At 40.7% G+C, this 24,464-nt stretch overlaps 2 protein-coding genes across 6 annotated transcripts in view; both read left to right on the top strand.

Moving 5' to 3' along the window:
- lipeb (lipase, hormone-sensitive b) overlaps nucleotides 1-18,174 on the top strand; it is a 34,671-nt gene extending 16,497 nt beyond the window's left edge. For all 5 annotated transcript variants that reach the window (XM_042489155.2, XM_088084308.1, XM_088084310.1 and 2 more), the window contains 7 exons: nucleotides 469-621; nucleotides 4,438-4,582; nucleotides 5,338-5,565; nucleotides 8,247-8,432; nucleotides 11,173-11,354; nucleotides 12,164-12,430; nucleotides 13,960-18,174. In XM_042489155.2, coding sequence (XP_042345089.2) covers nucleotides 469-621; nucleotides 4,438-4,582; nucleotides 5,338-5,565; nucleotides 8,247-8,432; nucleotides 11,173-11,354; nucleotides 12,164-12,430; nucleotides 13,960-14,364 — 1,566 coding nt within the window. In that variant the 3' untranslated portion in view covers nucleotides 14,365-18,174. The remainder of the gene's footprint in view (nucleotides 1-468; nucleotides 622-4,437; nucleotides 4,583-5,337; nucleotides 5,566-8,246; nucleotides 8,433-11,172; nucleotides 11,355-12,163; nucleotides 12,431-13,959) is intronic.
- A 2,365-nt stretch (nucleotides 18,175-20,539) lies between these two features.
- Nucleotides 20,540-24,464, top strand: part of tmem145 (transmembrane protein 145) — a 49,985-nt gene continuing 46,060 nt past the window's right edge. Inside the window, exon 1 of the mRNA XM_042490738.2 lies at nucleotides 20,540-20,805. Within this exon, the coding sequence (XP_042346672.1) occupies nucleotides 20,695-20,805 (111 nt within the window). The 5' untranslated portion in view covers nucleotides 20,540-20,694. The remainder of the gene's footprint in view (nucleotides 20,806-24,464) is intronic.

The raw sequence follows: 24,464 nt of genomic DNA, 5'->3' as shown, positions 1-24,464 counted from the left end.
AGAAACATCCATATTTGAAGCATCATTGCAACAATTTTGTGTTCTATCAGAATCAGCTTTATTTGCAAAGCGTGTGAACACAAACAAGGATTTGACTCTGGATACTTGTATGAGTCCACTCACCTCTTGTCTTCTCCCTGGACTACAAACAGGAAAGAATGGCTCCTATTCCTCTGGTAGTCCACCAGAAGCTCACTGGTTTTGTTGATATCTGGCTTGCACCATGTGACTACTCTCTGTCAGTCCTCCGTACTCCCCTTTAAAAAAACAAATGGCATGTTTCTCAGTGGAAATTACTCACTAGAATAATATGTTTCAATATGGCAATAACTTCCATTTGGCCAAAAAAAATACCGTAATACCGTTTTTGTTAATTCATTCAAGATCTATACTACATGTATTATGTTAATCTGGACTGACATGGATGTAAACTGCAACTTGATTGGTTGTCTGTCTCACTCTTTTCAGGACAGCGAGACTCTGCTATCTCTCTCCCGCTCTGAGGGGGGCGCCATCTCTTTGTCACTGGGGCTGAAGACCAAGCGCCTCCCCTCATCTCCCTGCCTCCTGATCCACTTCCACGGGGGAGGATTTGTGGCCCAGACCTCAAAGTCCCATGAGGTGAGATTGTACTCTTAAAGAAGGGTTTTCCTCACCCTGAATAGCAAAGCAGTTTGATAAGTTTTATTTTGCAAAAAAAAAAAAAAAAAATTCAAAAACTGTTCACATATTTGTATCATGTAGTGTTTGTGACAGTATTTGACCCAGTTATACAGTGGAAACTGCTAATGGTGATCACGTCTGTCAAAGTCAAATTGAAAAGAGGCGGATTATGATAACCAACATTATTTGAGGTATATATTAAGTTCTATGTATTTTTGGACTTTTTATTTAGAACACAAAAAGGTCTATATCATTTTTGCTATTGGAATTGAAAAACTTTGAAGTTAAATATCTCAAAACTGCTCAGAACACAATTAGAACCTTATATTTCTAAAGTGGCGATGTGTATATTTGTTACATGAATATGAAGTAATGTAACAGACAGCTTCACTATTTACAGAACAGCACAGCAGTTACAGGGGACATTTCTTTACTGGTCATTATCTAGCCACCTGTCAAGGGGGGTGGGGCTTCCACCACAAGTGCTTTCCCAGTGCACATTAATTTTCTGTCTCCATCACCAGCAGCCATGACTGTTTCTTGTTGTCTGAGTAGACTGTACGAAGCAGCCTGAGGAACACCAGGTTTTGCTGCTGCATCTTGTTGGCTCATTTCTGCCAATTTGTCATAAGCCTCGAGGAGACAACGTTTTTCATTAGGAGAAAATGACTTCCTTTCCCTTCATGATTTCAATGTGCGCTCAGCACCAGCCTCTTGTAGCCAGCTGGAAGCAGACGGGGTACCGCAAGGCAAAGTATCATGGAAGTAAAGTAAAAAAGGATGGGATAACTTCAGTTTTACATTGTTTTTCCATATTTTGTGATGTATGAAAACAGCCAAAATGAGCACTGTAAGAGACTACTTCATTTCTATAAGCAAATTATTTAAACAACATGTGTATAGGAATGATTCTGTTCCAAGATTTTTGATCCATATGATCACAATATGTGGTTTCCACTGTAATGGAACAGCCAAAACACAGGAAACAGTGTATAATATGTGATGTGGCGCCTACATATTTACAGATGCAAACAACACTACACCTCCACCATTAGACGCCTGGCTCAGGTGTTGTTTTTGCAGGATTTGAGCCAGTGTTGCAACAAACCTCATCCAGTTCACCTTTTCATCCCTTCTAGGCTTCAATTTCTGTTTTTTTCTCGGACTAATTGTAATTGAACACCAGCTAATTGAAGTGTTGAGGAGACAGACAGTAGTTGACAGCAGGGGAACAGAGGAGTTACCAGTCTGAATCTCTTCCTCCATCAACAGTGTTACATAGAATGCTGTTGTGCTAATTATTTTGTAATTAATCCCTCAAAATGTAATACAGACACTATGCCCTCCCTCCATGCCCTCTTTATGAGTAAAGTGCACAAAGAGCTTGCTCTCCTTTTTCATGTAAATTACTGCTTCCTTTTATTCACCTCACCCTCAACCCTCCATTGTTTTCAATAGAGGAGAAACTCATGTCTTAAATTTAATTTTTAGATCACTGTGATAAAAAAGGGACACCAAAGCAAACACCCAGTTTTGGCATCACATCATTTAAAGAAATTGTTGGCTCTTGTCATGTGCTCTGGAAAGCTCTTAAAGAAAATCTTATTTTGTCGTCCAATTTTATTTTTACATTAGTGACAACATGTGTAATAGTAGCAGGAAGAAGCATTTAACCTACTTAGTTCATCTCAATGAGAAAGTGTATTGTTTGTGCCCCCACCTCTCCTACGCTGATCTGGTCATCTGTGGCTGTGTGCGGTCTTTATGTGGCATCCGCTGCTTATAGCTACTGCAAGACATGGCTCTGTGAAATCGCCAAGGACATGGGCATCCTTGATCTGCAGCTGCATAGCAACCAGAGGATGAGAGGGAGCAATCAGAGATGGGGGTGAACAAGGCTGTCATGTTGAATTAACGGAGAACTGTACAACCCCGCAGAGAAAGATTACCCCGGGCACTAATGGAAGACTTGTCAGACTATCCTTCTCTCTTCTTCTTCAGGGCTCTTTTCTTTATTACATCCTCCCTCTAAATCGTTCTAATATCTTACAAAATCATTTTTGTTCACTCAGTGTCCTTTTTTTTCCCATCTCCTTTTTGTCTTATTTGGGCTACATGTTCTAGCCTTCCTATTATTACTAGCTGCCTTCTGTTCTCTTAATCCCTGAAGCAAGGCCACAGAAGAGGAATACAAAAATGAAAAGTTTCTCTGAGGGCAGTGGACAGTGTTGTTTGTTATACTTCTTATCTGTCTGCTACCCCTGTATCCTTCCCTCAATTCTGTCTCTCCTGTTGTCTGGGCGAGATGGAGAGTCGGACTTCAGTGGCATGAGCCTTTGGTGCTCTCACTGCCCAATTAAGCTGAGATCACAGGAATGGATGTGTTGGCATCTGTGCATTTAGCAACTCGGGTGCGGACCACACACATACACACGATCCCTGCAGAGGTATAAGCTTGCAGATTAACTGCTCTGTCTGTCTGAGAATGAGTGGGACTGCAGCTCCCATTAATTCCTGCTTTGAGAACAGATCTGGGACCCTCTGAATTGGAGTGTGTGTACAAGAAGAGTTTCCTGAGTCATGTAAAATTTAACTACCCTTGGTCCCGGCCCAACAAAAACACACACTTGTGCGTCCTCTCTGCCCGGTGGGTCATTTGTTGTGAGCTGCAGGGAGATGATGAACTGTCTGAATGACACACCTGTCCATGGACTCTGGCATATATTGACACTCACTGGCAACAATAGCTTCACACATAGTTACACACACACACACACACACACACACACACACACACACACACACACACACACACACACACACACACACACACACACACACACACACACACCTTAGGAGGAACTTTGCTTATTCGTACAATCCCACATTAACCTGAACAGTGCTTTAACTGCTGCACACTCACTTGTCAGCAGTCTCCCTTTAAGATTTATTGTGACAGGTAGCACTTTAAGGCGGCACAGCTGACTGCCTGAGCTACTTTTTTTTTCTCCATACTGAATCACTGGTGGGTGAAGCAACATGCAAACATACACACAGCGTGTTGTTCCTGGCACTGTGAACGGAGAGCTGTCGCTTTTACCGCCAGCCCTGTCATAGCTAGTCAAAAAGGTGTTGGTAGAAGATAAAGACAGAGGAGGAAAGGAGGAACGCTTTGTAGAAGGAATGTTTTGTCAATTTTTGATGCCTTTCTTGCATCTCAAGGTCACTGCATTGCAGTTGTGAAGTAAAGAACTTACCTTAGGTTGGCATAGGAATAGTAAACACTTAACCTAACTGTGGCAACAAAAAATAAAGGGAACACTCAGTATTCTGACAGTGAGTTTGTTTTTGGAGACAATCCCTGTAAATCCACACCATCCCCTTGTCTTCGTCTTTTTCCTTCATCCCCACAAACTAGGACATGTGGGCACCTTTTTTTTTTTATAACTGTATGAGAAGAAAGGAAATGAAGGTGACTGTGAGGGCAGCGCTCATTCTCCCCTTGTCTAGACTGTAAGCCAGAAAGTAGACAGATGACATCAGAGGGACTCATAATTTTCATAACTTTTTATCCTTGCTTCTTAATGTTCACCCCCATGCATCTCTCCCCCACATTTCTTTCTCCCTCTGTCTCCTTTCCTCTGTGTTTTATTGTGTCCGCTGTTGTTTCTCATAAATTTAACAACACATAATATATTCACTGTGAAACCAAAACTGAGAGCTTTTCCATTCATAAATTCACCACTGCTTTCCCATGTCTCCTATCCCATGCAGCCCTATCTGAAGAGCTGGTCCCAGGACCTTGGTGTCCCTATCCTGTCAGTGGACTACTCTCTGGCCCCAGAGGCCCCCTTCCCAAGGGCTCTTGAGGAGTGTTTCTATGCCTACTGCTGGGCTCTTAGAAACCACCACCTACTAGGTAAAAACACAGCATTGTTTATATCAGACTGTTGGCTTTTTTTTTTTAGCTCCCTAGTGCATTTTCTGTTCACTTTTTTTAAGTAAAGGGAAAAGTATATGTAGTTGAAATGCTAAATACATTAGGCAGGTAAAAGAAAGTTGGTTTATTAGAATTAATGAGCAGGCACAACAAAGAGGCTTCTTGCAGAGTGAAGGTGTCCTGTAGACTGTCTCTGTATATCCTCACTTACATTTACTAACTCCCTGTACTTCTCAAGAGGATTCATTCATCACTTTGAAAGTAATCATGCTGCAGCACGATGTCTTGCGCTGTACTTTTTGTTCTGCAATATCACGCAAATTGTGATACTCAGTATTCCTCCATACAACAAAAGACCTCTGGTCGGTTTCGGATACATCCGGCCGCTGAAGCACGCTGTGTCAAATTAACAGTGATCGCAGCGCAATATTGTAGTGGTGTAGTACAAGAAGACAATATCATGGCCATGAGGCAGACGGCGAGACAATACCCCCTCATAGCAGCCAAATATTCAGCAGTGTTATAGTAGAGAAAAGGGATCCTGTTCCTTGATGTGTGTCACTGCTTTTTCTTACACCACACTGGATTTCTTATAGTTGCAGAAAAGATGTTTGTTTTCTTGTCTCTTTTTATTTTGTGCTCCATTTTTCTGTGTTTTCCCTATTGATTTGCTTTTTGTTTCTTTCCCACTTTCACTTCACCTCTATCATCACTGACTATTTTTATCTCTCCAGGCTGGACCGGAGAGAAAGTGTGTCTGGCTGGTGACAGCGCTGGAGGCAACTTGTGTGTGACGACGTCGATGCGCGCTGCTGCCTTCGGTGTGCGAATGCCAGATGGCATCGTGGCAGCCTACCCGGCTACGCTGCTGACCGCCTACGCATCGCCCTCCCGTCTGCTGACACTTATGGATCCCCTGCTGCCACTGAGTGTGCTCTCCAGGTGTCTAAGCGCCTACGCAGGTAGGGGTGTGTGTGTATGTTTGCTGTTCCACATCATACATAATGGTCTTTACTGTGCTGCACTGTTGTTAACAACAGTGATGCTGACAACTACTTGTTTAGTGATTAGGTTATTATAATAAGGATTTTTTTAAGTGGGGTTTTGTGAAGTACTTATCCATTGTGAGTTTATTACCTACACTAGATGGCAGTCGGCCCGGTTCCAGTTTGAAGAAACAGGGGGGAGTACCAACCCAGAAGCTAAGTAATGCACTGCTGTGGATGGAGGTTAGCAGCAAAATGTATTTAGCCACTAAAAAGAAACTAAAAAGGCCTACTTAAATTTTTTAAAATCTTTGTAAGTGTCCTCTATATTAAGAATATTTCCACGACTTTGATTTGCAGTCAGACAGCAGCTTGTCTTTGGCACCACATTTTCTCAGCTGTGTAACTTCCATATTCTTACGCAGAAGGGCAACCATACTGCGCAGTAAATTAGTGCGGGAACACATGCCACGTCTTTTACCATCTGGAAAACGCAAGGTCAGGTGCTGAGTGCTTCTCTTGTACCTACTCTGTGCCAGTTTTTAAGGGCATGGAGGCAGGTTGGGCCCGACGTTGCCAAGTAGCCATGACTAGCAACGTGTCAAAGCCTACTTACTAAAAATCCAGAATTTGGAGCAGATCTTCATCCAGGTGTTGTTTTGTAAAAGTATATTGGGCCGTAAATAGTCTCAGTGGGACAGATGTAAAGCTCTGGGTAGCCTTTCTCTGAAATGATCAAATTCTGCACCATATTTTTCACAGACTAATATTTGCAGAAGAAAGGGAAGATATCTACCCACTGTGGTTGGTTTTTCCTTCTGCTTTTGGGTGCACATTCTGAGGGACTACATGAAAAATGATTGATTTGAGGGTGCAAAAAATGCAGCATGTGTACAGGCTCTTCCCCACAAGTCAGCTCTATGGGTCAGACTTTCAGCAGTTTATGGAGGAAACAACAAATAATACATGAAAATTATATGAGTGATTATGCCAGTAACAATTAAATTAAATGAATTGAAGTGATTAATGACAGCAACAATGAAATGCTGTTTACTGTGAGACAAAAGGGCGCATTCATGAACCAGAGAATACAGAACAAGAAGAGAGGAAACTGGAGGCCAAAAAAGAGATGAATCAGAGGATGCCAGCGCTTCACACTTTACTGATGATTAGGTAATGTCCTCTTCAGCAAGTGTCTCTCTCACTTACATAGCGGTGGCTTTACATGGTCTGACAAACGCCGACTTCTATCACTCTTATGGGCGCAGTGTTGATGTCTATATTCAGGGCAGCTTGCCAAAACTGTTTTTATTTCTGCTTGAACCGCACACAAAAACACAAGCGCGAGTAAAGAGTAAAGTTTGTGTCAGCTGGATTGTGCAAAAAAGCTCTCTGACTCAAACAGCTAATGAAAATTGAAAAGTTGAGAAAATGCAGCGCCAAAAGAAAGGGCTGTCTGACAGCAAGAAAAAGCAGTGAAAATGGTCTTAATATTGAGTCCGCTGAATCTGGTGTTGATTTTTTAGGTAGACCTTTTAAAGTGGCTTAAATGTGTTTGGTTGCTAACCCCCGTCCACAGCAGTACATAGCTTAGCTTCCTTGGCGATACATCCAACTGCTTTTCCAAAGTGGGGGCGTGCTGACTGCCATCTATTGTAGGTAATACACTGACTAGAGAATAGATAAATACCTCATACAAGTTATTACTTAAAAAAAACACTACCTATCCCTGTAAGTTGATGTGTTTGGTTTTTTTTTTGCAGGGCTGGAGCATTTGCTTTCATTATTTATATTATTCTCTTCTGAGCCATTAGTTTTTTTAAAAAAGTTACTCTATTAGAAACGCCCCAAAGTGATGTCTTTAAATTACTCACCAAGTGTGACCTGCAGCTCAAACACAAAGTATCAGTTTTCAGTTTATGATAGGAAAAAGCAAGCAGTTTTGACAATTTTGATTGATGAGCAAAATTGAAAGGGATTTTATGTCAGTTCAACTGTTGACACTCCCCATCTTTTTGTTTCAGAACAGGAATAATCATCATATTAATCATAAAACTGTTTTGCTCTTGTCTGGATCTCACCTTTGTCTCAATTCCTTATGTAATACACAATGTGTATAACATAAAAATTGTAATCATAAATCTTTATGGATTTTATTCTCGTCGTGTTGTATTGTATCTGAAAAATCTGCACTAACATCTCAGCTTATTAGCATATAGATTGTTTTTCATGTGTTGTCATTAATGCAGTAAAAAGCAGGAGAAACTCCTACGAGTCCTCTGATAAATTGTTGTCTCACTAGAAAAGGAGGACTGTAGTAATTGGCCAACTATGCCAAATTCTGACACAGAGATATTGTTTATCCTGTCGCCTTTCAATAACTGAACTAAAACACTAATCATTTTCTATTCAGTCCCTCTGTCTTCACTATGTATTGCTGCCTATAATACAAATTGCTGTATTGCAGTATTGAACCCACTCTGTCAGTGCTTTTCTTTTTTTTTTTTTTTTTTTACTATTATACCTTTCCTATTATTGCTTTCCCATCTTCTCTTCTGTTACTCATTCATGCTGATTGAAGAATAACAAAAACACTTTCATCTCTTTTTAACATCTATCTTCTCCCGCTAAACCTTACTCCGTGTTATCTTCTCCAGGCAATGAGCCGCAGACAGAGACGCAGGTAGAGAGAGTGAGCACGCTGAGCCTTGTGAGGAGAGACACGGCTCTGCTGCTCAGAGATTTCCGACAGGGAGCCTCCAACTGGATCCACTCTCTGCTGGATTCCAACAGAGCCTCGGCCTCCCCGAGCACAGCTGCAGAGGCGCCACCAGCAGCCACTGGTATACCGCCGACTGTGTCTGTGTGTATGCGTGTGTTTGTGCGTGCATGTGCAGTCAGGTGGGAACATTAGACAAGATGTGGGTGGCACAAATGTGTTTTTGCTCGGCAGCTACTGTGTTCAGAGTTTTTTATAGATGCAATCTGCTCATGTCTTTGATCATCTATCTGCTGAAAGCTCAGATCAGAGCTTAATGTGTGTGTGTGTGTGTGTGTGTGTGTGTGTGTGTGTGTGTGTGTGTGTGTGTGTGTGTGTGTGTGTGTGTGTGTACACCGCCCACGTTTTCATAGTCTTCATTAAGCCAATTTAAGTGTTATGAGCACAACATCAACTGCCCCAAAATTCATTTACAGCCCATATGGAGGAGGTTATTGACATGGATCCCCATTATTCAGCATTCAGCTAACCAATTATCACTTTATCCCACCTTGTTGCGTAACACTCCCGTAGCCCATTCATATCAATTCACCTCTTTGGAGCAGCCGAGCTTCGACAGTAATTGTTAATTGTAGCCACCGTAAATCTGGTGGCGAATCGTAATTTCCCCGGTGTCCCCTTAGCCAGGTGACACCCCCACAGCTGCAAGCCCAAACTAATGAGAATGTCATTGGTGGGTGTACATTATTAAAAGGCCATCATGGTGCTGAGATGGTTCATTATTAAAGAGATGGGAGATCGGTGGCGCTTTCTTTGTGGAGAGACCAGCCATGACGACTCTTACAGCTGTGTTTTGACGGCTGGGGCGGGGGAATGATATCACCATGACAGCACTATTTGAATTTCCTCCACCCACTTCTCCTCTCTTCTTCCTGATATATCCCAATTAGCATTTTAGGCTTTTAACTGTTGGCTGTCAACCAGAGGACATATGATAAGTGGAAACGGGAGAATAAGTTTTAAGTGATTGTGTACTACTATTTGTGTACTTTTTCCTCTGTGTCCTCCAGCTGCTATTGACCCCAAGTAAATTTGAGTGGCCTCTTTTATCCTCTACACACCATATACTGTAGCTTATGTGGTTAAAGGTTATTTTTTCATAGACTTATTTTTTTGACTGTCTCACACATTTTATTAACTTAGTTTTTGTTTCGCTTTCAGATACTTATATAATCATAATCACAATTTTATCTACATTTTTTTTTGTTTTAGCTATATTGATATGGTTCGTAGATAAATTAGTAAAAACAGAATACAATCTAAAGGAGCAGTGTGTAAGGTTTACCAGGATTTAGCAGCATTTAGCAGTGAGGACAGCAGATTACAATCAGTTGAAACTTCCCCCTGTTAGAATTCCTTCAGTGTCCACTGTTCAGAAGATTTTTAGCAGAAGCTGAATTATCCTCAGAGATCTCTTCCTCTCCGAACCAGAATAAACGGTGCAAGGCAGTTATGTTCAAACTCATGTTAAAAATCAATTATTCTCTGATGCTGTTCCCCAGCACCTGCTATTGTGAGCTTACCTTTTTTCAGATAACTTAATGTGTGCTCACCTTATTTCTGATCCAGACATTCAGGAGGTTTTTACCATGAGCCCCAATGTTCACAAGGGTGTCCTCCTCTCCAAAACAAATGCTCCCAGTGATTTAAACTGGTAAAATACTGAATAAAGCAGTTTCACGTTAAAGAAATCAGTGTTGTTCCAACGCTGCTTGTCATTGAGGGGCTGCTAAAAACGGTGGCCGATGCAAAAACATGAATAGCCCTTTCTGGAGCCACTGGTTGTTTCCTCTCTATTGTAAAGCAACATTATTGTGCAACATGGTGGATTCCATAGACAAGGATCCGCTCCCTATATACTGTAGATATAAACAGTTCATTTTAAGGTGATAATACCTTAAAGGAAACTTACTATATTGTATTCAATTTCTGCCAATATATATCCCTAATTTGAGATAATAATAATAATAATAATAATGATAATAATAATAATAATAATAATAATAATATTAATAATGATAATGATAATTAATAACCCCTTCAGATTTAAGAGGGTCCTCACACCATTACACTTAACCTTGAATTTTTTATCGTAATGGTTAGAGTAGAACAGAGGTACAAAATAGAAAAAAAAGAACAAATATTTATACAAGAAAATGGAAAAAAAGGCCAAAAAAGTGTGGATGGGGGGTAGGGGTCAGAGGAGTTGTGTGTGGTATGAGTGTTTGTGTGCACATGCATAAGGAGATAAGATGAGTTACATGTATGATTCAGGTTGCTGAAGGAATTAGATTACTTTACTGTGTGAATATAGCCATAACAGGGGCTCCACCTTTTCATAAACGTATCATTTTGTTATTTAGTCCACCTGGTATGGTTCCCATACCTTTTTAGTCCATTAATTAATTGTTTGGGGGTCTGGTTTTTACCATGTAATTGTAATGCCTTTAACTGCGGTTGTTAGCAATATTTTTTAAAAGAGAGTTTTTGGTCTTCAATCGATGCCCTCTGGTATTACTCCAAGTAGTACCACCTTTGGATCTTTTGTGAGATTTTGGTGAACTTTTACCTAAAGGTTTTTAATTTAGGGTATATCTGAGTGTGGTTGCAAATTTGTGCACCACAATATTCATTTGAGGGTTTTGGGCCAATTTAAACCACTATTTCTAGTGTCAGAAAAAATCTCATAATTATCCTCCATTTGAATTTCCTTCATGTGTTTGTCTCAAACATTTTGATTTGGCTTTGCCGAATGTCTCATTTTTCACTCTGCCCCCCCCCCCCCTTCTCATTTTGTCTCTTAGACACAGTGAGGAAGAGTATCTCGGAGGCGTCCATCTCTTCTCCACACGCTGACCCCCCTGTAGCCTCAGAGACCTCACAGTTCCCATCCAGGAAATTATCTGTGAAGAGCCAGACTTGTCAGGACTTGGGGTCCCACAACAATTCCACTTCTCACAGTGCGCCGCTGCTGTCTGAGCGCACTGTACGTCACGCTTGAACATGTTTACATTGAGATTATCATGCTCTCAGCTGATGCTCTTATCCAGAAGAAGTTAACAGCATTAAATGGCTAAGGGCGGCTGCTTAAAAGAACACTTGGCTGATAGAGGGGATTGTTGGGGGAATTTAACCTGTAATGATGGAAGTGTCTGTATTTTGATGATAATTATTGCACCACTGCAGTGAAGAGAAATCACAGCAGCCTCCCACCTGTGATCAGGTTATCTCTGCTTTCATACAGCTTGCATTAAAATGATTTAGCATACAGCTGCAGCCTTTATAAGAGGCTGTTCATCAGCATGGAGATATTTTGGCCCTCTATCATACAATGCTCTACACCCTGCAGCGATGTGCGTGTTTCATCTCGATGAACTCAGCTCAGATTATGTTACCCATGCCTCATAAATAGATTTGGCTATAAAATGCTGACAGAATATCAAAACTTTTTGGTTACGCGCGTACCGGCGAGGTATTGCAGATTATCCTCGCATGTCTTTTCACACAGGCAGCATGGATTAGTGGTTGGCTTGGGAAAAATAGCGAGCAGGGGTGACGCAAGATTTTAAATATGCTTTTCCTCCTTGAAATGGGGTTTGTTCAGCCAAGAGTCTCAGGCACTGAGCCAAGGTTTTTAGAAGATTTTCACAAGGACAAAGTGCTGTGTGTGTGTTTGTAATCAAGTTTGCCTGTGTAATATTTTATGCCGTTCCTCTTATTTCCTTGACATTACCCTCTCCCTCGACTCAGTGCTGTCTAGCCTCATCTGAATTATTTCTTATCTCTTTTATGTAGCCAGAGGATGTGAATTTCTTCCTCTCCAAGGATGGAGATCACTTCATGTCCAGCGACCTGTCTTCAGTGGCCATACCACCCCCTGCTGGAGAGGAGGGATCGGAGCTGGAGCACCCTCGGGAGTTTCCCCTGGGGTTTGAGCCGCTGCGCTCGGAGCAGCTGTCTGAGATGAGGCTACAGAGCTCTCCCGTGGTCAAGGATCCGTTCTGCTCTCCTCTGCTGGCTCCTGATAGCATGCTGAAAGGGCTGCCTCCTGTGCATATAGTGGTAAGAGGGAAGAGCAGTTGGATTGATTGACAGGATGATGTAGGAAGAAGGGTGTTTATACAGTTACATCAGGGTCTCTGCAGGTCCTAACAAAAGTTGCAAAAATGTCTTAAATTTAACTGAATTTATATTAGACCCTTAGATGTCCACGGTTCCCACGGTCATGGCAAACCTGGAAAAGTAATGGATTTTCACATTCACAAATTTCCATGCCTGGAAAAGTCATTGAATTTGCAAAAGAAATTGAAGATTTTGGAAATGTCATGGCATTTTATTGTGTTTAATGAAATAGTAACAGTAGTAGTAGCCTATCACGTAATGTAACATAACGTCAAATTTAATTTCTGTGGCTGATGAACCTAGCTCTAATATCTTCATTTTCTCTGCGCATTCCCGCACTCCCGGTGTGCAAGAAGGGTCGGGAAAATAAAATTATTATTGGTCCTTGAAAGGTTATGGAAAAGTTTTGAAATTTTATGTTTAATTTATATTTGAAAATATATGGGAAGGCTGGATGTCATTAACTAGTCTTAAATTTCAAATTGTAAGGTCTTGACACACATTTTGTGTAATTCCATTCATCCATCCTTTAATTTCTTTTTGTGAGTCAAACTCTTCTGCGTAAAAGTCAACATTTCTTCTCAAATCTTTAAACCCACCACTGAACCTTATTCTCTCTTTACCCATATTTTATACTTAATATTTGCACTTACCGCTCGGAAAATATAAATAGCTTAACTGACTCTAATAACCAGATTTCTACATAAAACCTGCCTCTGTATGGCACCGCAGTATACTGCTTAACACTTACTGCACCTGCAAGGCTTGAATAAGAAAGAAATGATTTCTCCTCAAATCAGTCTTAAATTTGGTTAAAAATATCTTGAAAAAGTCTTTAAAAGCATCAAATTCAAGTGTCTGATACCTGTAGACACCCTGAGTTAAATACACCTAGTGCCAAGCTGTCAATCAGTGCATTAAAGGTGAGTCCTTGCAACTGTCAACATTTGTTTGCATGTATGACCCTCTAAGAGAAAGCTGGTTGCTTATGTGTTTCCAGGATCTGGATTATTTGTTTATGATGGTGGAGAGAACGAAGGAGCAGAAATGAGGTCAGAGAGGTAAAACAAGGCAAAAGTGTTAAGCGATAGAGATAGTTCACTGAGGACTGTGCACTGCCCACATTGTTGTGTCGGAGTGAGACAGAGTGTGATGGGAGCGATGGGGAGGTTGAAGCCTGCTCTCTCATGTGAGAAGGGTGTTAATATGAAAATGAAGAAATTGGTGCTGACTTTAAAGTGGCTCGAGTGAGTCAGCGAGAATGTAAAGAAAGCAGGGACAAAAGAGACTGGGATGCTTGGCTTCCTTTTTCTTCATCCCTTAATTAAGATTCTTGACATGTCTGAAGGGAATCCTAATTTGCTTTTCACCATTTCCCTCCCCTTCCCCTCCCTCTCGCTTCTTCTTCTTCTCTCTCTCTCTCTCTCTCTCTCTCTCTCTCTCTCTCTCTCTCTCTCTCTCTCTTTTAGGCTTGTGCGTTAGATCCCATGCTGGATGACTCTGTGATGTTTGCCAAGCGTTTGAGGAACATAGACCAGCCTGTCACTCTGTGCGTGGTGGACGACCTCCCCCACGGCTTCCTCAGCCTATCGCAGCTCTCCAGGGAGACGAGGGAGGCTGCCAACGTCTGCGTGGAGAGAATTCGTGCCGTCTTCACCCAGAAGGACACACCCCCGGAGCCACGCAAGCACCGCAAGCTGGAACGGACCGATAGGGGTGTGTCGGCCTCTTCTGGGGAAGCCGGTTCTCTCTTTGTCGGCCCCATTGAGGAAGGGGAGCTAGCTATTGGGAGGGGAACTAAGATTGTTGATGGGGAGGGCTTAGTTTCTGTGGCAGCCCAGAACAGCCCCGACGCTGGTGGTGTTGGGTCTTAAATAAGGTTAGAAAGGACTGCAGTTCACCCCGAGGAGTGAAGGGAGACAGAGTAAATGAAAGTCAAACTAATTTAAGCAGTGCAATGCCTAAAAGGGAGAGAGAAAGCATCCTAAAGAAAACAGAAGGGTGGTAGTCTTAAGTGATTGCCCAGTTTTTGGGAGACAAAAAAAAAAAAAAAAAATCGAGGAGGCGCAGTAGAATACAACTTCCTCTGCACCGTTGTGCACCAACGCGAAGCCGGCAGACAAAACGAACACAACACACCCACAAGAGACTGTCATGTTTTAGAATAAAAATGTTAATTTACCAGCTACTTAGATCAAAGACTCTGCACTCACCCACACATGCAGCACACATACTTAAGTTGCCGTTGGGCAGCTGAGGCTCGGACATAAAGCAGCGCAGAGGATACTTAAGACGAGGCCTGAATGGGTGATTCATCTCGGCCAAGGCAGTCATTTGAGGCCCTAATCAGATCGCGGTAGGAACACTATATGCTTCTGTATAGAGTCATCCGCATCAAAATGGCCACTTGTCCTTTAGGGAGCCACTCTAAATCACACTTAATAACTCCACATTGTGTTCTCCATTACGCCAGTTTGGCAGTCAATACAGCTCACTTTGTGGGTAGTAACTCTGTTGACTCTCTCCCAAATAGAATTACGACGCTAAAACGGAACAGACTGAAAGGCTCTAAACTGGATGAATTGACTTGTTTCATGAGATTCTGTCGCAGTTTTTAATCATATTATCAACCCTATGCAGTAGTATTACTTATGTTATTTATATATTTTTGCTGTATTTTAATCTTTGAATCATTACAGGTTTGTTTGTTGATTTGTACTCCATATTTGTTTATTGTAATCTTATGCTGTTTATTCCACATTTTTGAATGTGCTCAATATTTACCTCTGCTTCTTTGGCACAGCTGCTCCGACAACCCCGGCCTTTCCAATTAAACTCATGTCCTCCTCTCAGTAATGCGGACCGATAGGACGGGGCAAATGTAGAATATTACACAGGGACACAGCGCCCTATCTAGATGCTGCCTGTAGTGCTGTTATTACTAATGCAAAGATCGCATTGTATTCTTTGCTGCAGTGAAATAAGTGGAGATGCATCGTTTTCTGAAGACAAGCATTCACTTTAAAAACTTGAACAAGCTCTCAGATGTCAGAAGGAGGCGAAATGTTAATTTCTAGTAGAAAGTTGCTGGACATTTCTCCCTCTGCAGAACTGGAGTAAGAAAGAAAAGGGCAGCAAAAAGCCCTCAGCTATCAATACACATTTTAAACTCCACTGCACTGATTTCCTCTCAGGTTGTTCCAGTTCCAGACCAGGCGTTATCAGTCACTACTCCTCTGCACAGTATGCAGCGTGTCAAAATACCACTTCTCTTGAGTCAGGGGATTTCCTGCCTGACAATCTGTTTCTACAAATCAGAGGCTTTTAGGCAAAAGTCGAGGACTCTGACCAACAAAATAGATTGCAGGAGGAGCGCTGTGTAAAAATCACTAAACTTGTATTTGGCCAGCTAAAAGTGGCTGGTGGAGCAGATGTATTTGCTCCCCAACATCACATTCGAGGTTGACTTTGTTTTCGATAACCTGTGGGCGCTCCTCTGAGCGCACTGCCGCCGAAGCACTTTGAAGTACACAAAAATGTCCTTCGGAGGGTCAGTCCCTCTATCAGGTCCAACTAAATATAGATGCCAACAATGCTGGCACTGTCCTGCCCTTGCCTGGTAACAGGGCGAGGGGTTGCCAGGTCTGTAGAGAGGGATGCTGTTTGATGAATAGGATTTAGTCGAAGCTCCGAGTGCAAAATCCTTCCCCCTGTAGAAGAGCAGGATTTTCAGCAACAAAGTCATGCTACAGGATTAGACCATGCTCAGTTCTGTCAGCTCGGAGTACTTACTGCAATATTTTTAGTCAGATTGATGGAGAGAACCAGGGCCGTGAAGAGGAAGAAAGTCATACACTCATCCTCACGGAGATACTGGGCTGAAGTTTGTACTTGCTTTACTGGCCGCTGTTTATGCTCACTCTGCACTTTTGCAGTACTTTGTCGATCCATGCAAGTGTATTTTAAGCTTTTATACATGTCACTGTTTTGTGTTTTTTTTTTTTGCTTGGTGCCTATACGTGCAGCTCAAGTTGAGTTTGCATGTGCACATACACGTGATGACTCCCTGTGGAGTGTGAGAAACATGAGCTCACATGCGAGCGCGTCCTCTTTGTTTGTGTCGTGTTTGCATAAAGGCAGGAATGGCACTTTACCGTCAAGAGACTATTCATAGTATTTATCATCTGTCATTGGGAGCAACCTCAAGCCACTATGGGGCAACATTTTCTGTCTGTGGTGTGTACTACATCGACTTCATCAATCCTGACGCCGCTGCCTACGGCGCCTAGCAGCCGGGTTGATCAGCCATTAGCACTTTGTTGTACAAAGGATGTGAACTACTAGAGGACTTTTAAAAAAATGTGTCAAATTCACCCACTTTCTGTTTATTGACCTCTGTATGCCTCTTAACCTCGATGACCACTCATGCTTCAGGCTAACCTGACTGCATGTGACGTACCAGAGAGACCATGTGGTGTTTTGGACAAATATGTTTGCAGTGTTACCTTTTTTAGTTTGCCCAATTACTGACATTTCTTTCATGGTTTTGCTGGTTTGCATGGTTTGACGGCTGTGTGCTTTGTGCAGCTTAGAAATGCTGACTCAATATTGTGTCAATCAGAGTTGCTGCATTATAGAGCGTCGACTTGTTGAGACCAACAGACCAATTTTAATAATTGTCTTTGTGAGTACAAGCTTTTTGTAGTAGTTTAGTGTAATGCTGCTTTTTTTTGTCTTTTGTTTCAATTACCAGGTTGTACAGCATTCATTTGCAGTTTTACTCTTCAAACGCTCTCCTCACAGGAGATTTTCTTCACCCCAGGCTGATTTTGTTGGAAGTGCAATGCAAAGTGCAACGCTGCTACAAACATGAGCTAACTTCTTCAACACTTACAGTAAAGCTATGCAGCTACACACCAGCATGGCATCATTTGTTTTTCACAGTGTTTGTTTCCTCACTCAGACATGCTGTGATTTATTTGTGCAATGTGTTTGAATCTTCATTGTTTGCATACCAAGTGATATACCGCAACACTCGTTTCAAACCTCCTTGAAACCTCATTCTTTTACAAATGCATCAATGAGTTGATGTGACTGACCTCAACCACACCTCAGACATATTTCCTAATGAAAAAAACTAATTAAATCAATCAGTTGTATATCCTAACTGCATTGTTTGAAAACACAACCAAAGACTGCAGCCACAGTCTTAACAAGAGATGTGTAGTTCTTGCTGTTTAGTGTTTGCTGTTAACTGGTATCATTGAAGATGCAGGTGCTAGTCAGTGCCATAGCCTGTCTGCACTCCATATGCAAATAGCTCCGCACTGTAAAATGTAATTCTGATGTAGAATATGAGTAGTATTTAAAAACAAACAAACAAAAAAAAAAAACAAGCCATAGACTGGAAACAAAGTAGTTTTAAGTTTACTTGTTTTTATTTTATTTTATTCAAAACACCACAAGTGCAAACCTGTGAATAAAAAAAAAAAGAATGTATATTAAACATTATATTATTCATGTAGATATTTTTACTTTCAGATTTGCTAATCAAATTGATTGCAGATTGACTTGACTGCATTTTCTTTGCAGGTTTCATACTACAAAGTTGTGTATGATCTGCCACGAGTAGGCTGGCTCTTCTTTTGTTGATTTTTATCTAAATAAATATATTCTCCCATGAACCTGCTGCCGTGTTCATGAATCAACCTTTTCCTTTTCATTGATCAAACTAAAGGTTAACTAAAAGAGAGAGATTATAATTCAATCTGGTTTTCTTGGCATCTCGATGACTTGATTTTGTTTTGTATATGATTGTGGCTAAGATTGCGTTCAACTGAATGTTACCCAAATTGTGATTAAGTCACGACTGGGGGAAATGTCAATTACAAGGTTGACCTTTTGTTAAACGTCAGATCACATCCCCCCAAAAAAGCACGATGCAGGGAGCTCTGTTAACTCAATATATATATATATATATATTTGTCATTTCTCTCCACAGATGTGGAAAGTATGCAAGTTATTTAAAGGAACAATTCAAACACAAAATGACCATTTGTACCTGTATATCAGTCATGCTGTGCTACATTTAATTTGTGAGGAAAACCTCATTTCTTTTCTTACATGCCTCCACTGAAATGTATGTTTGTATGCTCAGGGTTTCCTGAACACATGCATTTTTGCTATGTAATTATTTGGTGAAAATACATGTGTTTAGGAAGTACTGAGCATATGACTGGATAAATGACACTTTGATTATACTGCACGAGTTGTGTGAGAGTTTGTAAATTGGTGTTTTGATATAGTTTTGCTGTTGTTAAATCAAATAAATCAATATTTTTTTTCTGTGGAGGCATGTGAGAAACTAACTTATATAGGTTATGTGGATCAAGTATTCCTTTAAGCAGTGAAGGAATGTAACTACATATATTTATTCAAATATTTTACTAAAGTACAATTTTGAAGTACATGCTATGCTACCTTATTCTTGTACTTGTGTGGCACTTTAAGTTACTGGAGACTTTTTACGTATAAAAACATATGATATGCTAATATGACATGATGCAGTGCTTTACTATTAAAGTACTCAGTAGTATACAGTATCTAAAATTGGCTACACATTGATGATATTTAAATGCTCTTACTGTACATGTATTTGCTAGTGTCAAAAACAGAATGATGTATTCTATAGTAACCTGACCCTGTTAAAGAGCCACTCTGCATTATGAGTGTTCTTACTTTTGATACTTAAAGTATATTTTGCTGATAATATTGATGTACTTTTCCCTAATGCTTTGAATTCAGGACTTTTACTCCTTAAGAGCATTATCAGAGTGGTATATCTACTTTTTCTTAAGAAGGGCATCTCAGTTTTTCTTCCACTTTTGCCTTTAATTACAGTTTTTGATGATATTTCATACTTCTATTCAGCTGCATTTGTGAATCAAATTATGCGCTGTACTTTGAGAGCAATAGTTTGCCGATAAAAATTAAACATACAAAACATGATGATCTCATAAAATATGATGCTTTTGTATAGATTAACCCTTTGAAACCTGGATCAGCATTAGTTTTCTTGTGCTGCATTCAGACACCTTTTGCAAGCATTTAAACCTTTGAAACATGAGAAAAATTATTTGATTTTTTTTTCAAAACAGCAAAAAAAAAAAAAAAAAAGCATCAAATGTCTTGTGAAGGAGACAACAAAAAATGACTTGAAAAAATAGGTTACAGACAAAATTACAATTACAAAGGCAATTTCCTGTTTTTTTTTAATATATATATAAAAAATAATTTCAGTAGGTGTTTTTGTACTTATTTCTTGCTGATATTTGGGTCACTTCTTGTTGAGTTGCTCATTGCCTTACCGTGTTTTTGAAAGAAATCAAGCCAATTTGCTCAGGTTTTTAAATGGCTAAACTGCCCAACAGTATATAAATCAGTTACATTAATTTAACTAAAATCCAATATGTAAAACGACATGTAAAACGGACATTTTGCATAATTCTTCATAAATTTTCATACTTAAAGTAAATTTTGGTGTTATCTCTGTACTTCTACTGAAGTAAAATTTGAATGCAGGGAAAATACTTTAGTATTTTACACATTTCTAAAAGACTGCTATTTTATACTATATTCAGCCCACATATACTAACGCTATTTTGCATGGACACAGTGTTGCAGACACTTTAAAGATGCAACATTTTTTGACATGTGGGCTAAATTTAGCAGTAATGCAGCCTATTGGATCCTGTTGATATAGGTCTACATCCTGCTGATTAGTGAAACAATAATTTGAGGCAGGAGGCCAGGCATCATCTGTCTCAGTGCGACTTCATTAGAGGTGTGTGACCTCTAATGAAAACATGATTGCAATCAGCGAAAGCATTTTTAATGTGTGGACGTGTCGCATTCTCAAAGCACGAGCGGAACCGGGAGCGCGCACTCTCTAACCCCCCCCTCCTCCTCCTCCTCCTTCTCCCCCTTCTCCTCTCAAACAGCCACACACACACACACACCAGCAGCCACCATCCAGCGTCGACTGCTGTAGAGGGCCACATGCATTGAAGGGACCAGCGTGAACGCGCACTCTCTCTCCCTATCTCGCGCACCGTGCTCGAGCCGTTGCTCCGTGCGCGCCCCCGCGCAGAGACAGGCTTCAGGGAGCCCGGAGAGCAGACGAGCGGCAGCGGGGAGAGAGAAAGATGGAGGTGAGGGTCGGGGAGAGACTCCTGTGCCTGGCTGTGCTGTCCAGCGTCTTCTTCGTGGATTCAGTCCTCGGGAAATACGTCAAAGGCATCGTTAACACCAAAGAGGTGAGCGCTGTTTTTTTCTTCTTTACCTCTTTAATTAGTTGCCACTTGCGTCAATGACAGCGCCACAGTGGGAGTGGGGAAGGGACTCGACTGCGTATCCGCACGCAGGTGTCTCTGTGGTGGACTGATACACGAAGAGGCTATCACCAATTCACCGCTAAGTTGCCTCGGACATTTGCATGTGTGTTTACTGCCGCCATATGAAGCACACTCACCTCTATTCTGCCTTGCAATTGCGCGCCATCTGCGTGCGTGTCATCTGTGGCGTAACGCAATATTTTACCCTCATTGTGATGGTCTTTGGCATCACTGTAGCCCCACCAGTCCCACCAGTCAGCGGCCACCAGTCGAGTCTCCAGTTGTGATTGTTCATCTTTAAGCTGAATCGCGCGTGATTTTATTGCGGTTGTTAAATGTAAATTAGCAGCGGTGTTTCTGTTTGTGATTAGAGGAGCCGTTACAGGTGTGCGTCATATGGCTGCTGGCGCGCGGCGCTGGATTTGTGGTGATCCTTGAGAAACTGGGCTCAGTCCAGCATGGAGAGGGTGTTTTTTTTTTTTTTTTTGGAGTCTGTTTTCAGACAGATCAGCATAGATATCATCGCTGCCCTGACAAGATGTGCGAGTTAAAATGTTAACTGTGCAGCTGAGCAGATACTGTAGCTCTGGGCTGTTTGTGATTCAGCAGGCTACCACCTGCTGTTCCACAGCTCTGGTTTGTATTCTCACGAGTTTGTGGATCAAGTTTGACATACATGACTAGTACAGTAGAGCTGGCTCCCATTTTAATGTGAGTTCAACAAGGCAGGCCAGACAAAGTAGCCTTTATGACAAAACTGGCTGTTATAAGCTTTGGTCCAAATAATTTATTGTTAAGAATATTATGTCTGTTCTGTTGGAATTTCTGCAAATCTGTGCTGTGGAAGTATTTATCTCTCTGACACAACAGAGGACACATATGACCTTTCAATGTTTGAGGTCAGCTGTGTCTCTAGATTCTAACCATGGGTAAAAAAAAACAACCTGTTAACCCCTTGAAACCTGAGCAAAAGGCTTAATATCTTTCAAAAACATGTAAGGCAATGAAAACCTTCACAAGAAATTTACCAAAATTAGCAAGGGATTAAAACAAAGTTATATGGAAATTATCTTAAAATAAGCACGCAACAAAAGAAAAGAAAAAGGTTAAAAAAACAGCAAACAAACAAAAAACAAACAACAAAATGGCTACAAAAAGGGGCTAAAACTGCAAATGTAATTAACTTTCATTATAATTAAATAAGTATTTTCTAATTTCTTTCTCTGACTCTTGCTCTCTCCTTTCTGTCTTTTTGTCATGGTTCCTTTTTAACTGATGTTAAGTTAGTTTTCTTGTCAGCTTTTACTAATTTCTTGCAATTTTTGGAGCGTCTCTTGCCAAGGTGCTTGTTGCCTTTTTAGCCGTGTTTTCAAAATGAATCAAACCAGATGCTCAGATCGAAAAAGCTGAACACCTGTGAAAAGCGTCCGAACATAACACAAGAATCTGATGTCGCACAGGTTTCAAAGGGTGAGCAAACATATGTAAGAGTTGGACACCAAAACAATTTCCCAGAGCGGTGACGTGTGCACGATGACAAAAACCATGAAAAAGCTGCAAATGTTCCCGTTTGAGAAGCTAGAACGAGCAGTGACTTATCGATCAAAGTTATCGATTAGTCAACAAATTGTTTCATCTCAAGCATGAGCACCTTCAGCTGCTGTTATCTCCAGTGGATGATCAGCAGGGGAAGGATTATACTGTTACACAGCTCGGCTCAGGTCACAATGTAAAGCAAGAGCATGTTTAGAAATATCCCTCCTTTGAAACACGGTATAAATATTGTGTATAGACTACTCAGGTGCTTCATGTACCACAGGTTTTCATGCGCTGCCAAAAAGCGTCTTGGCAGCAAAAAAGCATTGAAATTTGCTACCTAGTACCACTGTATCACCTTACTTGCATATCACCTTACTTGGCTCCCCCCAAAAACTTAAGAATGTAATCTATCAGCACAGCAGGCAGTTTAAGCCAACAGCTTTAATTCTCACTGTAGCAGGCTGACTTGTTGTGCTCACCTTCCCTGAACTCTGACTCAAAAAAGCGCCATGAACTGGGAGACTGAAGTCACCGGTTTGAATCCCCACGATGACGACAGGGAATCTGAATGGATAAATCGAATCAAAAGCACTCATCCATCCATCACTGGTTGAGATGCCCTTGAACGCAGCGCTGAATCTGCACCTGCTCCAGTGGAGCTGCTCAGTGGCCGGCAATAGGTTTCACTGGGCAACTTCCAAATGTGTGTGTGTGAGTGTGTGTGAATGTGTGTGAGGGTGTATGAGTGTGTGTGAATGTGTGTGAGGGTGTATGAGTGTGTGTGAGTGTGCTTTAGTGTGCATGACTCTCTGGCTTTTGACAAAGAGGGCACCTACTTTTCCAGTCCTCTGCAGTAAATATACATTTATATATATATACTTTTGGTTCACTTGTCTTCTTATGTAAGGCCATAAACAAGAGATTTTACAGCATTTGTAGACTGCAACCAATTATTTTCATTATCGATTAATCTGATTACTTTATCATTTAATCATTCGGTATATAAAATGTCAGAAAATAGAGAAAAATATAAAGTAAACTGTGCTTTGAACTGCTTGTTTTGTCCAAATGAGACAGTAAAATTAAGGATATTCAGTTTATTTTCATAAAAGGCAACAAACAAACAAAAATCCATCTATCTGAGAGGCTGCTGCCACTGGAATTTTAGCGTTTATGCTTCAAAAAACATTACCAGAACATTTTCTAGTGAATTTTCTGTTTATGGATTAATTGACTAAATGGTTAAACAAGTAATTATTTAATATTTATTCCATTTTTGACAGATTAGAACGAAGAAATGAGTACACAACAGTAAATAAATGTTTAAAAATGGAGACAAGCGATTTATTTCGTACTGTTTAGAATCTTTCTTGAACCTCCTCATTGGGTTTACCGTCTCTTGTGCTTCTGAAACCTTCAATAGATAAAAATATACTTTAAGTCCACCTTTTTTTCTTTATCGCAGGCCACAAATACAAGATTATAGTGCAATTGTAAGCTACAACCAATTATTTTCATTACTGATTAATCGGATGACTTTTCTTTAATTTTCTCTTTTTCTTTAATTGTTCAATTTTTTTTTAAATTTCGGAAAATAGAGAAAAATTTGAAGTGAACTGTGCTTCGAACTATTTACGAAAAACCCAAAGATGTTCAGTCTACTTTCATAGAGGCAACAAAAAATGGATCTGTCTGAGAGGCTGCTGCCAGTGGACTTTTGGCAGTTTTGCTTCAAAAAAGATTAACGAAACATTTTATGGTGAATTATCTGTTGATGGATTAACAAGTAATTATGTTTTATTTTCTCCATTTTTAGACAAATTAGAAGGAAAATGAGTAAACAAGAGCAAAGCGATGTTTAAACATGGAGGCATGCACTTTATTTGTTGCTTTTCAGACTCCTTGTTGAACCTTGTCATTGCTTTTCCCGTCGTACCCTTGTGCTTCTGAAACCGTCAGGGATCATTTGACAACCTAAGCAAAACAACAGCGCGCTCTGAATGACATCAGGCAACACCTGCCTTGACATATTGATATTGTGT

The sequence above is a fragment of the Plectropomus leopardus genome, chromosome 11 (assembly GCF_026936395.1).
Source record: "Plectropomus leopardus strain MGB_pleo_1.0 chromosome 11, ASM2693639v1, whole genome shotgun sequence".
NCBI lineage: Eukaryota > Metazoa > Chordata > Actinopteri > Perciformes > Serranidae > Plectropomus > Plectropomus leopardus.
The sequence above is the reverse complement of the archived record's forward strand: the minus strand, read 5'-3'. Positions and strand labels throughout refer to the sequence as shown.